The sequence below is a fragment of the Saccostrea echinata genome, unplaced genomic scaffold, assembly GCF_033153115.1.
Source record: "Saccostrea echinata isolate AGI-Se365-2 ecotype Australia unplaced genomic scaffold, CSIRO_AGI_Sech_v1 ptg000001l, whole genome shotgun sequence".
Taxonomy (NCBI): Eukaryota; Metazoa; Mollusca; class Bivalvia; order Ostreida; family Ostreidae; genus Saccostrea; species Saccostrea echinata.
Window position 1 is genome coordinate 24,130,486 of NW_026889750.1, and position 15,074 is coordinate 24,145,559.

Sequence of the window (15,074 nt, forward strand, 5' to 3'; positions counted from 1 at the left end):
TGTCAAAATTTGCAGCTCTCCACCGGCAAGTGGCGGCGTCTCCATATGAGTGAAAAATTCTCGAGAGGGACATTAAACAACAAACAAACAAGAGGATCGAGTGTTGGAGGGGGATCTTATTTTGTTCAGAAGAGGATCGGATGTTGGAGGGGGGGGGGGTCTTATTTTGTTCAGAAGAGGATCGAGTGTTGGAGGGGGATCTTTTGTAAATGAAATGGTACCCTCCAAGGTAACACGGATTCCTTGTTAACTTTTAAGTTTATGCATATGAAGGTAATCAGCTGGTCCTTCAGAAGTTTCATTACCCCCAACTACCTTAATTTCCTTTATGTTTTTGTTTCTTTTTGTTGTTTTATTTTGTGTGTTTTTGATTGTTTTCTGTTTTGTCCTTTTTTTTCTTTGCAAACCTTTTCAGTAAAGAAACTAAATAATATGTCCTTGGCCACGTTGGAAATAGCATTCTATCCTAAGAAATAGTGCCAAACAATATATGTGCAAAATATCAAATCCATACCTCTTACAGTTTTCGAGATATAGGGTGTGACAGACTGACAGACAGACAGACGCCGGATAAAGTGATCTCAAAGTGCCGCTCTGCTCTGCAGGCGACACAAAAATGTCGTCAGAAAAATGCAAGAGAATGAAAAGTTGATACCCAACCTTGGCATCAGTCAACTCTTTTAAACTTTGTATTACTCTGCTGGGATGGGGGTAATTTTTCAACGGGGTTCAATTTCTTATAGTTAGCACATGTAGAAAACTGACCCCTAGGGTTCTTTCTCTAGAAAAGATGTCTTTTTTTACGGCTTGGGGGTCATTTTTCGACGTCGAAAATGACCCCGGTCATTTTTCTAAGGGGGTCATTATTCGTCTTTACACCGGTTTGTTTATTCTAGTTCAGTTGGTAGCATGAAAACATATAAAAACTGGGGTTTTCATTCGTTTTAATTTTAAGTGTATTGGGTTTACATATATATTTTGTTTTGAGAATGTTTTCTTTCAAGCTTCGTAGATCAGTCGGTATAGAGCGCTCGCTCCGTGATCGGAAGGTCGTGTGTTCGAATCACGGCCGCGACTGACCTAAGTCGATAAAAAATAGGTAGCAACTGTTCCTTCGTCAAGCACTCGGCACTTTGAAGTGAAAGTTGCGGGTCTTTCAGATGAGACCTTAAAAACCGAGGTCCCGTGTCACGGTAGGCGTTGGCACGATAAAGGACCCTCACTGATCAATTGCCTTAAATGCAAAGTAAAGGTCTACACCGGTATATGGTGACGTCTCTATATGAGTGAAAAATTGTCGAACGGGACGTAAAACAACAATCAATCTTTCAAGCTTCACAGCTCATTTTAACTTTATTGAAGCGATGTGAAAATGCACATGAACGCTATATTAGACGAATTCTCAAATAGTGTCAAAGAAGAATGTGCATATTAGATATGCATCATCCAAAGTTTTTTTCTAAGATATATATGTTGTAATGCATTTCGAATCAACAATTTACAAAGTACCAAAGGTAAAGAAAAATAGCCTTAATTTTGCTTGCATGGTCCCATTCATCGGGTCCAAGAGGGCACCATGAAATATGATTTTATTCATATACTTCCCGTACATTTCCTAGACAAGCGATACTGCCGTATATTTGTATGCAGATTCATTAAAGGGTATTAGAAGGGTCGTGATAAATCGATATATTGCAAGGCCATACCCTCAATGAATTATGACAAGCTTTTACATATATACTCAAGAGGTATGAAGATATTTGAAAAGTGCTGCCAACCTGATGAAATCTTGCAAATGAATTAATTATATCTATATTTAATGTACTTGACCAGAAAAATATTCAACATACGGTCTAACAAACGTAATTTTAGCAATTATATAGTAGAATCTATATAGGTTCGCAGCACTTTTCACAAACTACAAAGAATGTTGAAAATAATTATAAATTAAACTTAGATTTTTAACGTGGTTATGCCCTTGCAATATTGGAATTTATAGATGACCTCAATACTGCAGGTATATTTGCTAAAATCACGTGACTGCCACATTACGTCACAAATCTAGGTAAGAAATCTAATCGTCCCCAGCATGTAGTTTTCAACCACATTACATTTGTCCGATAATAGTAAAGTCCTAAAAAGAATCGCCCATCTTTGTAAAGAATGTATTTTCGATATAAAAATTCGCCAATATTTCCATTTGTCACCTTAACTGTACTGCGGACGACCGACGGGAACAAATAGCAATATGGGGTCACATGGTGACTCTGGGGGACCTACAACAAAAATATCACAGCGATACAAAATACATGGAATTCTTTTTTAACTTATGAATAAACCCTCGGACATTCAATTTCAAACACAGACAATCAATTTCACGTACTCATGTACTTAGCACTATCCCTTTGGTTTGAAAAAAAAAATGGTCATATCTTTAAAAGTAGGAATCAATTTCACGCAGAATTATAGAGGTGGATTATTTGAGTCATGTTTGGGTCGTCTACACTAGTGGCGTACAGGTAACTTCTAATCAGTGTACCCTATGTGTCCCACTTAATGTTAAATTATTCCGAATGATACACAGTTGTTCTTGTGTATGCGTTCAATACAAGGTAAATTTTAAGGAGAAACGTCTAAATACAGGAGTGAAGTTACAATTTTAGCGTATTGTATCTCTATAGCATCATCATCGATTCAATTTTCACTCGAAGATGAAGGAAAGTGACGAAAGAATCGTTTTTGACGGAATGACTGTACCACCATTTGCACCGTTGAAAAAAAATGCCAAGGAAAGGTTTGAAGAGATCAGAAATCTGGAATATAAAGAGGACGACGTAATTCTAACCACATTCCCTAAATCAGGTACCTATACATATTTTTAAAAAAAAACTATATATAACGAAAAAATTATGACATCTAACACTTGCATTATATACCCGATGACTTGCCACAAATTTATGTCATTCAACTATTATTTTTGAGACAAAACAGTTTGCAATATAGTTTTGACGTCAACTACGAGATATTCATGCATGTCCATCCATGCTAGTTCATCAGAAAATGAACAGTTTTCTTATTTATATTAAATCTTAAGGGAAAATATTTGGAAAGGTAAATATGAGTTTCTAAATGCTGTGCTAATCACAGATTACGTAATTTAACAGGAACAAACTGGTTTTGGGAAATCATCTGCATGTTACTCAAGGGCAAAGCGGAATACGAGAAAGAAAGAAAAGTTTCGGTATTCTTGGAAGCTATTCCAGATCTAAATATTGTTCATGACCTAGCCTCTCCTAGAAGACTTAACACGCATGTACCATATCGATGGTTACCAAAGAGGCATTTAGAAAACAATGGAAAAATTGTACATGTCATCCGGAATCCCAAAGATGTTGCTGTATCGTTGTATTACCACTATAAATCACAAGACAGAATTACTGAAGATTGCGATTTCAAAACATTTCTGGAACAAATATTCCTTGGTCCAGGTAGAATGTAACAACACACTCATAAACTAGTTTTGTGTTCATCCGATAATTTGCTAGATAGGATTATCGACTTGAGGATAAGTTAATTGTTTTTGAATGATGCGCAAAATGGTTTAATTTGGTTCAGTTGGATTTGGATTTTTATTTCTCAATTAACATGTCCATAGATTTACTGATCATCAAAATTTACTTCAAACCGAATGATGTAAATGGAAAAAAAAATCTCCATTTTTTATACCAATGTTTGGCTGGGTTTTTTTTTTCAGCGTGTCCGATGGGATCTTGGTTTGATTATGAGAAAGAATTTGAACAAGCAAAGATGGCGGACAAATGTCATAAAATATTTACAGTCCATTATGAAAGTATGAAAAAGGTACTTGGTAGACCACTACAAGATTATTTTTTGTGTCGCATGCTTAGCATGACAGACATTTAGGGATCACTTTGATTGTGTTTCTCTGAATGGGAAGGTTAACCTTTTGCAAAAAAGGCTAGAAAATGCTAACCACATCATTGTGAAACTTCGTAAAATGACACATCTTAATAGGATACACAGACCAGATTGATGATTTTTTTCATAAATGACCAGTTCAAGTACAAAATCATTTTCTTGACAAAAGACATGAAGATATTTACATTCCTATTCCGACGTATTTGCAAATAAGTAATCATTTTAGAATCAATAGATTAAATTAATGTTCATTAAAAATTTTAATTTAACTTGGTTTATGGGTAAATGTGTAAAGTAGAATAAATCAAATAAGAGTTCTACAATACTAGTATTAATGAATCTGAATCTCTTCGTCATCGGGATTATTCACCATCAAAAAGTTTGTTGTCTATCAATAGGCGGAGCTATGAAAATGCACAAAGACGTTCTAGTTTTCAAAGTTACAAAGATAAACATGAAGAATTTAATTTTGCTTGTAACACATCATTTAATTCGATAAAAAAATTAGAATAAATCGTATAACCTGGGTTGCCTACGTCACAATGACTTACGTCAAAAACGTATCAATCCGCTTGACGTTACACTTAAAATACGTGCAATTTGAAGGCATTTTTGAAGGAGAAATTGTCTTATTTTTTAAACTTAATGATGGAAAATTAAATTATAAGGAATGAATTTAATAGCTACCCAAGTTATACTGGTATAACCTGCGTTGGAACAGTTAACGCTTTTTTATAAACCGCTTGCGGTTTATAAAGCGTAAACTGCCCCAACCCAGGTTATACCAGTATAACTTGGGTGCTATTAAATTCATTCCTTAAATATGTATTTCTAAAATTCTTTCATAGTATATGCAAAAGCGTACGAACAATTTCTAAAACGAGGCAAGCTATTGACAAAAGTTGACACACGGATATGAACAGTCTCGTTTAAAGTGAACATTTCGCAAATGCTAAGGTCGATACAATGACCTTGTCAGCAAATAAAATCTATTATTAAGTCGAATGTTGACTGAAGTTTTCATAAAAATTGTTAGACCACTATTTTCACACTAAATTGTCTACGGATTTTTCCCGTTTTCCCCATCATGACAAGGAGCGCACAAGGGTCGACAGGGAATGCTTACTCTTTAATGGCACATGATTCCATCTCTGATGTTTTTAAAGGTTCCTTTGCTCCTAAATTGTATTGTTTCAATGGATTTTAGAGCTTGATTACACTCATATGAGGGCTTTGAAAAAAGATGGGTGAACAAGGCGGGCGAAGTGCCTATAGTGCGACAATTATGAAGTGAAATATAAAATCTCAATTATATCAAAAGTTTCTTTGATATTCCTTCTAACATTAAAGTATACTTTATGTAAAATCTCTACAATTTACAAAAATCTCACAAAGACTGAAATTATTTGCCTACAAAATAGCATACACACACTAAAGAGGACAAAATGGATCATTTTTTCATACTTAAACAAAATTTTTCGATATGAGTGGGTCTTCGCTCCATTTTTTTTTAAGTTAATCCTAAAAGTTTGCATAAAAATATACATTTTTGGTTTACAAAAACATGGATCAAAGACCCACTATACCTTAAAAGTACACTTTTATGACAATGCATTCGCACCTTTCCGAGAAATACTAAGTCCATTAAGTCAAGGGTCATATCACAAACATGATTTAAATGCCACTATTCATCAGGAGCTGTGTAGCGTAGTGGTTAGCGTGTTAGTCTCAAAGCAATATGTCACTCCGGATTTTTATTGTTAGGGGTTCGAATCCCACAAATACCATTTTAAGGATACATAACCCAAACAAAAATTTGATGCATGGATTGATATATATTTTTTTGACTGATTTTGAATGGAAATGACATAAATAACCAATCCCTAAAACATAAAGAAATCGTAAGTTTTCTTTGGTGCTTAGATATGCGACTTTGTATTGTTTTCTATGTAATTCTATACAAATTTTTGCACATATTTTTAAAGTTGTGACAAAATCTTACCAAATTCTCCCACTTTACCTGGAAAATATCATTCAGGTTACCTATTTGAATATTAATCTATGAGAAATATTGCTGATTTCTGAAAAAAAGTTTGTTTGTGTTATTTATCCTTAATTTTTTTTTATATAAGAATAATTTTTTCCGAGATCTTTTTTTTCTCAGAAAAGTTTTGTTGAATATAATTTCATATATTTCAATAATGAGAACTTTACTTTAAATACTTTATTTACAAATTGAATATGAGTTTTTTTAATATCTGAAGCTATAGGCATTCTGCACGCCTTGTTCACCCATCTTCTTTATACCTTTTCTAAGGGCCATTGAGCTGTGTATGATCCTTATTATGCCAACACCTGCCATAATACGGGGCCTCAGTTTTTAAAGCCCCATCCGAAAGACCCACTAATTTCACTTCAAAGTGCTTGGTTAAGGAATAGTTGCTACCTATTCTTTTTCGCATTAGGTTTGACGCGGCCGGTGAACAATCTTCCAATCACGGTGCAAGCACTCTACCGACTGAGCTACCATGTTGGTTGTTCAAACTGATTAAGTCCAACCTTAGACTTGAAATAGACAGAAACTTATTCGTCCCTTAATTATTAGCATTAGAAAGAGAAATGGTGGGCCTGCAGGATGCCACTTTAAAGGTTGAGGTCAATTAAATGCCCCAGTAGGTAGGGCATAGTAAATGTTTCTGGGTCCACTGAATCCATAACGATCCGTAGCATGTAGGTTTAAATTTAATATTTTAATATGAGTGAAACAATCTCGATAAGAAATTGATTGATTGTATGTTGTTTTACGTCCCATTCGAGAATTTTTCACTCATATAGAGACGTCACCATATACCGGTGAAGGGCTTCAAATTTTGACCTTTACTCGGCACTCAGGGCCATTGAGCAGTGAGGGATCTTTATCGTGCCAACGCCTGCCGTGACACGGGGCCTCGGTTTTTAAGGTCTCATCCGAAGGACCCGCAACTTTCACTTCAAAGTGCCGAGCGCATGGCGAAGGAACAGTTGCTACCCATTTTTTATCGACTTAGGTCAGTCGCGGCCGAGATTCGAACTCCCGACCTCCCGATCACGAAGCAAGCGCTCTACCGACTGAGCTACCGTGACGGTGATAAGAAATTGAGAAATATACAATCGATCAATTTACGTTTATCGTTATTATTATAATCATAGAATCCAATGGAAGAAACTAGGAGATTGGGAAAATTTTTGAATGTCAAACTAAGTGATCAACAAATTGCAGACATTGTGGATAAATGTAGTTTCCAGAATCTCAAAGATGCTGATGAAACATTAAAAGAACTCTTTCATAGAGAGAAAACTACTAATATAGGAGAAGGTGTTTTAAGAAAACGACCCAACATATATCGTAAAGGTAAGTCAATAGCTTAACTTCAAAAATAGCGAATTTTGCTGATTGATTGTATAGTACAGACATTAATGAGTTTAATACAATAATTCCTAATATCATATTATTTTTTCCAGGAGAAATTGGAGACTGGAAAAATCATTTTACAGTTGCTTTGAACGAACATTTTGATACAATATTTCAGGATAAAATGAAAGATTCTAAAATTCAAGTGCAATTTAAATAGAATTAAAAAAAGATTTAGCATGATGAAGGATTAATACTTACTCTTGGATGTGGAGAATTTTTTATACACTAGTTTATACTTTATTAATTAATGCAAAATTATTCAGAATAATGTGTCGAGATAAAAAAAAACATTATTCAAGAATGTAAAAAGCATAATTAATAAAAAGATAAATTTAAGAAGCTTTAACATATATAGAGAACTAAATAGAAGAGTGTGACCCATCCGCCACCTTACTATTTCTAACTCTAACGCCTAAAGGATCTCTCAGTGATCTTCTGTCTTACAGTGATCTCTCTTGGTCACGCACGATCTCTCAGCTATATCACTAGATCTTTCAATGATATAGATTGGTCGCAAATCAAACATTCAGAAAACTCAGAGGTCGCTACAGAGAGCAATGTAACCATAAATCTCAAAAAGGTATCTCAGTGTGCGCTCTTTGAGTGCCTAGTTCGCTGTACTGATACAGTATCGACAGATCGCCTTAAAATGTGACAATATTTCTAACTTTTCATTGCACGACAAACGCACGATAATATCCCAATAACTTTTACATAGGAACTAACTCTCCGATGTATTTTGAGATCGCGTAGAGATCCAACAAGTTTTTCATCTCCCAAAGATCTCTCAATGAAAGGAGCCCATACCTAGTTCAATCATTTATCAGATTCATAAGCAGAAATTTTAGAAGAAAACATGTGTATTGTTCGCATTATATGAACTGGCTAATGATGAATTGCTGTGTATTACCTAATAAAAATGATGACTTCATTCGGTTTCATCAGTGAGAGAAACTCACTGCTATTTAGAGAAATATAGTAGTCAGAAATGCCTGCAAAGTATTTAAGACTTTATATGGTTATTATCATTTTTCTTATTGTGAGTGCAGAAAAAAGCTTCTATACAAAGGCCAAGGATGATCAGTTCCTGATATTTCTATCCTGGACGAAAATAAATTATTTTCTAAAATGATATCACTTTTTATTAAAAAAAAAAATCAGAAGGATGATCTGAACATTGCTCTAAAAATAAAATATATTTCCAAATCTGGTTGGAGTTAATTGAGATATTTCAGAAAAAAAGGTTGACAATGTTTATAAGTTCACGACGTACGGGTAAGGTCACTCTTGGTGAATCTATTGAACTAAAACACCTCCAACGACAGGATCACTGAGCTACAAAATATATGTATTTCTTTTTTCTTTTCTTTTTACTTGACCTTCAGACAATAGATAACAAGGTCTCCTGAACATGAGACCTTTTCTTTCGTATATAAAATGGTCATAGTTTGAAGTAGGGATCACATTTCTACAAACGTATATAGGTACATTATTTGTTTTTGTTTGTTTTGAACATATTTTATTGACAATGTGTCAAAGGGATTGGACACAAGTTCTAGTCCTCTCCCATTATTTGAGTTTGGGTTAGTCAAATACAGGTAACATTGCATATATTCTAATCAGTGCACATGTATGTCCTATTTCATGAACCTTCTGCGAATGATAAACAATATCTTCATTTTTTTTCTTGTGTATGAAATACGGAGATAACGAACAGTAATCAAGCTTTAAAGTCCGTTGAAACAATACAAATCGGGAGCAGAGCAAACACGGACCTCTAAAAGCATCAGAGGTGGAATCAGGTGACATGGTGAGTAAGCATCCCCTATATATGTTTGCTACATGGTTGTCAAAATTTTAAGGGGACACAACTTCATATCTCAATTGCATCATCAAGTATCGACGCACGAGTTGCTTGGAGATGGAGGAAAGTGCCGGTAAAACTGAATATAATGTTGAAAGAATCGTTTTTGACGGAATGACTGTTCCACCATTTGTTCCTTTAAAGAGAGATGCCAAGAGAAGGTTTGAAGAGATCAGAAATCTGGAATATAAAGAGGACGACGTCATTCTAACCACTTTCCCTAAATCAGGTTCTTAATTGTTCTTAACATTTAAATTGTTATAATTGCTTAGAAATATTATATATATATATATATATATATATATATATATATATATATATATATATATATATATATATATATATATATATATATATATATATATATATATATATTAATGCCCTATTTGTCCAGCATTACCACCCCTGATCACAATTTGAAAGAAATTGAATATGCACTACCTGAAAATGCTTGCATATTAATAGGACTAATCATAGCCCTGCTGTTCTTGGGAAAAAGATTTTTAAAGATTTTTTCCACTGTATCTTCATGTAACAATTTGATCCCCTATTGTGGTCCCAACCCTACCCCCCCCCCCCTCACTCCCCCGGGGATGATTTGAACTAACTTGAATCTACACTATTCCAGGAAGTTTCTACATAAGTTTCATTTCTTCTGGCATAGTTTTGCTTGTTCGTTTGATTAATGTCCCTTCGAGAATTTTTCACTCGTATTAAGATGTCGCCTCTTGCCATTGGAGGGCTGCAAATTTAGACCTGTACTCGGCTTTTACGGCCTTTGAGCAGTGAGAGATCTTTTTCGTGCCAGTGCGACATGGGACCTCGGTTTATACGGTATCAACCGGAGGACCGGTGTCCACGTCCGCAGTGGGATTCGAACCCGCAACGTAAGGATCAACTCCTTACTCAGTGACTCTAGAGCAAACGCTCTAACCACTGCGCCACGTAAGCGACTCTTCTGGCCTAGTTGTCTTAATGTCCCAACCAAACTTTCACTATTTCTTAACTACGTATCTCCCTTTGAAAGGGGGTTTGGTTCTTCATTAAAAAAAATTCAATCTCCTTCACGCAAGGATGATTTCTGGCAAGCTTAGTGAAATATAGCCCAGTGGTTCTGGATCAAAATGTGAATTTAAGAGACGGACGGACAGAAGACGGACAGTGTGTGATAAAAAAAAACTCACTTGAACCTATGGTTCAGTGGAACTAAAATGTTGTGGTAAAATACAGCTATTAAACTCGTATAAGATTCAATTGTGATTTTTATTGCCATTTACAAGTTTGCCTCTCAACTGGAAATCCTAATTATGTTCTTAGACAGCACAGATGCATTCCTTATTTTTTTATGTTCCTGGATGTTACGTTTCATGACTCACTAAGAAATGTTTCATGAACAACAAAATGTTTTTTTAATCTGAAATTAAACAGTGAATTAGGTATAGGACAACCTCTCTTTCCCAATCTTGTATCGTGCTCTGAAGAGAGTGTATCCCACAGCCCCAAGAAAGGATAGGCTAGGGCTGACATTTATTGGCCCTAAAATACCAACTGTAATAATCAAAGAAAATCTTATATTACACGTAATTATATTTGAAATACCTTCACGATTATGAGAGCTTCCTATGCGTTAATAACGCACAGTTATCTTCAGTCAGCAATTGTATGGTACTATGACGTATTTACACATTTTCATTCTGTGAACTTACTATGCATATGCTTCAGAATGCAATAATTATATTCAAGTTATATGATTTTCATTTTTACAGGAACAAACTGGTTTTGGGAAATTATCTGCATGTTACTCAAGGGCAAAGCTGAATACGTTAAAGAAGCAAAAGTGTCTGTATTTTTGGAAGCTATTCCAGATTTAAATGTTGTCCATGGCTTAGCCTCGCCTAGAGCACTAAATACGCATGTTCCATATCGATGGCTACCAAAGCAACACTTAGAAAGGAATGGGAAAATTGTACACGTCATCCGAAATCCAAAAGATGTTGCTGTCTCAATGTACTACCATTTTAAATCATCGGGCAATATAAATGATGATTGCCATTTCAAAACTTTTCTGGAACAAATATTCCTTAGTGCAGGTAAAATGTAATCTTCACCACCAACCCCCCAAATCCCCCTTCCCAATAGAGACACCAAATACAAAACACAACAAAAAACAAAAAATGCCAAAAATAAGGAAAGAAATAGCTCATATCTTAATCTTATGGTTAAATTACTGTGCGTGTACATAAATTGGCGTATTAAAACTTAAGCGCAATCACTGGATATGGAGTTGATGGCGAAATCATGAATTAGCGCTATACATTTCCGTGCCGTATATTGTATTTATAAATGATTTCTTAGCGGTATTCATGAATTAGCGCATCGTTGTCTGCGCCAAAGCCGCTAAAATATAAAGCCCGCTTTTTTAAGTACACATACAGTTTTATATTCATACTTCTAGATGTACTGAAAAACCTCTAAATGTGCACTCTGCGATATCACATTTGAGTCGTTTTTACCAAACACAAAAATATATATCATATAAAAATGGTGAAAAAGAGATATGTGACTCAATGGAACAGGTGGAACCAACTATTTTTGTAACTCTCTCTTTCTCTCTCTCTCTCTCCTGTAAGTCTATATATGCACAATTCTGTTATAGAAGAAATAATGGATATTTTGAATAAAACGAGTTGTTTTGAAAAAATACAATAATTTAAAAAAAAATAAGGAAAGAAAAAAAAAACACACATAAAGAAACAAACAAACTGAAAACACAAACAGAAATAAACACAAAACAAGAGAGAAAGAAAAACAAACAATCATACAAAAACAACTTTTTAAGTTCAGGCGATCATTTACAAGATTACTGTTCTTGTATTATATGCAAAATGGTTCATTATGGTTCAAGTGACAATTTGAAAGTTACATTGTAATTTGAATTTCTATATTCACTAAGACTTGAGAAGACATGTTCATGACTGACAAATAAAAACTACTTGTAACAAAATTAAATTGACAAAAACGGTTCCTCCCGTTTTATCTAATGTTTTATTGATTGCCTTTTTCCCCAGCATGTCCGATGGGATCCTGGTTTGATTATGAGAAAGAATTTGAACAAGCAAAGACGACCGACAAAGATCATATAATATTAACTGTCCATTATGAGAGTATGAAAAAGGTACGTTGCAGACTATTACAAAAGTTTTCTACGTGGCATGACAGTCAGACATTTATATCGTTCACTTCGATGTTTGTCCGTGCATCTGTCTGTCTGGGCCCTAGGACTCACACTTTTCAGAACTTGCAAATCGTATCGTCTTGAAACTTTATGAAATGAAACATCTCTGAAAGACACAAATATGAAATTGAGTTTCTTCAATAGCCAGTTCAAGTTTGTGTTCTTGACAGGTGTGCTGCATTTTCTGTCGGGATCTATCTTATATATTTTAATATACATGTATATGTACTGATGCATGTACTTAGAACTGGACTTATCACTGGGCTTATCACTGGACTTATCACTGGGCTTATCACTGGACTTATCACTGGGCTTATCACTGGACTTATCACTGGGCTTATCACTGGGCTTATCACTGGACTTATCACTGGGCTTATCACTGGGCTTATCATATAAAAATATTTTAGAGTCAAGAGAGGGAATGTATTTTAACTACAACAGATTTTAAATCAATTTTTGGTGCAATGGTAAATAAATTAACATCAGTGCAATATACAATATGCTGCTGGATTTGCTCCGCCATCAGATTTGTTCATCATAGAGGTTGTTGTCTGACATTAGGTGCTGGAAAATGCATAAAGAAATCGTTTTTCCTCGTTTTATTATGATAGACATAAAATAAATTACTAAAGTAAAAAGAGCGGGCATTGTTAGTAAAAACCTATGATTATTTGCTGCCAGCAGAGAGTGGAACTAGCATGCTTTAAACGTAAGAAAAGACTACTGCTCCACAAAACGCTTAGCATTAGCAAGAGAAATCGAGGGTTTTCTGGATGACATCTTAAAGGTTAAAGGTCAAGTTTCACAATATGAGCTGAAAAACAGTGTTCTTTGTGGCAATGGCAACGGTGACAAGAATCATTGAGCTGCAAATTATTTCTATTAATCCTAATAATTTAAGTGAAATAGCAGGGACTGCAGTTTTTGGCAAAGACACAAAGGGTAAATAAGGCTTGGAAACCCATAATCATTACAATATTCGACCGTTTTGCGACAGATGACAAAGCCTTATTGTTGTGTCCATATAGACGTCTGGAAAAGTATATTTAGAGAACAAGGAATTCCGCTTGACTACGAAAAATCCAATCACATGTGCTTAAGGCTGCAGTCATATCTTCTCTTTCAGGATGAATTGTGTCATTTATAAAACATGTATATGAAAGCTCACCAAGTTTGAGGTTGAGTGATGTAAGGACACATTACTCTCTTGCTACTTAATAAGCCTTGTTCAATGCTGCTCCTTCACCTAGCCTAAGCTTAAGATGTAAACATAAGTAGTGAATGTTCCTTCGCCAAGCGCCCGGCACTAGCTAGGAGTGAAAGTAACGGTTCTTTCGGATGAGACCATAATAACGGAGGTCCCGTGTAACGGTAGGCTTTGACACGATAAAAGAACCCTCACTCCTCCCTGAGTGCTGAGGATTGGTCTAAATTTGAAGTCCTTCACTGGTATATGGTGACGTCTCTATATGAATGAAAAATTTTCGAATGGGACGTTATACAACAGACAATCAATCAATCAATCAATCACCTAATTGGCGCATAATAAATGTCCCTCCGTCCACCGATTCCACTGCGTAGGTCTTAATGTGGCATTTCAACTATTGCTGTTGATTTCTCATCAGCGATAATGAAACAGTTTCGATAGGAAATTAATCAATACTTAATTGATCATTCAATGTTTCTTCTTATAATTATAGAATCCAATAGAAGAAACTAGAAGATTGGGAAAATTTTTGAATGTCGAATTAAGTGATCAACAGATTGCGGACATTGTGGATAAATGTAGTTTCCAGAAGCTGAGACATGCTGCTGAAACTTTTAAAGATCTTTCTCATAGAGAGAAAATTACTGATACTGGAGAAGGTGCTATCAGAAAACCACCCAACATATATCGCAAAGGTAGATCGATAACTTAATGTCATAAATAGCAAATTTGGCTGATTGATTGTATAAAACAGCAATTTTCGACATTCAATTCAATATTTTTTTTCAGGAGAGATCGGAGATTGGAAAAATCATTTCACAGTTGCCATGAGTGAACATTTTGATACAATATTCCGAGAGAAAATGAAAGACTCCAATATTCAAGTACAATTTGAGTAGATTTATATATTAAAAAAATAGCAAATTGAAGGATGGCTTATTCTTGTATGTGGAAAATTTTTAATATACATGTAGAAACCTTTTTTTATTTGTGCATAATTACTAGCATTTAAAATAATGTATCAATAATTGATTTTAAAAAAATTATCAAGTTTGTACGAAGCATATATGATGCAAGACATATATATGTAAGGGTCGTGTTTAAGAAGCTAAAATAAAGAGAAGTAAATTAAGAAGAGTAAAAAAGAGTGGAAATAAACAAAATCCAATCCAGTATTGTGTTTTTTAATTGTGATCTTGATGCGACATAAAATAGTTCCAATGTCATGATTATATGACCCTGAAATACAATTAGGAGTTGTAAATACAAATACAAGAACAATTATTCTGCATGTGAATTTTAAACAGCAAGCAGTCATAACATATATTAAGGTATTCCATCTGTTAAAAAGTTGAAATCTTTTGCTCTCCTAATT

At 34.7% G+C, this 15,074-nt stretch overlaps 1 protein-coding gene across 2 annotated transcripts; it reads left to right on the forward strand.

Moving 5' to 3' along the window:
• The first annotated feature begins 2,662 nt into the window (after positions 1 to 2,662).
• On the forward strand, positions 2,663 to 14,599 carry LOC133187589 (sulfotransferase 1E1-like). 2 transcript variants are annotated; one of them, XM_061323020.1, is made up of 5 exons: positions 2,663 to 2,862; positions 11,024 to 11,347; positions 12,326 to 12,432; positions 14,193 to 14,394; positions 14,489 to 14,599. In XM_061323020.1, exons 1-5 carry the CDS (start codon positions 2,712 to 2,714, stop codon positions 14,596 to 14,598), a joined length of 894 nt encoding a protein of 297 aa, XP_061179004.1. In that variant the 5' UTR covers positions 2,663 to 2,711; the 3' UTR covers position 14,599. The 2 variants fall into 2 exon arrangements, with proteins under 2 accessions (XP_061179004.1, XP_061179000.1); XM_061323016.1 differs by lacking the exon at positions 2,663 to 2,862 and adding an exon at positions 9,154 to 9,486.
• The last annotated feature ends 475 nt before the right edge of the window (positions 14,600 to 15,074 follow it).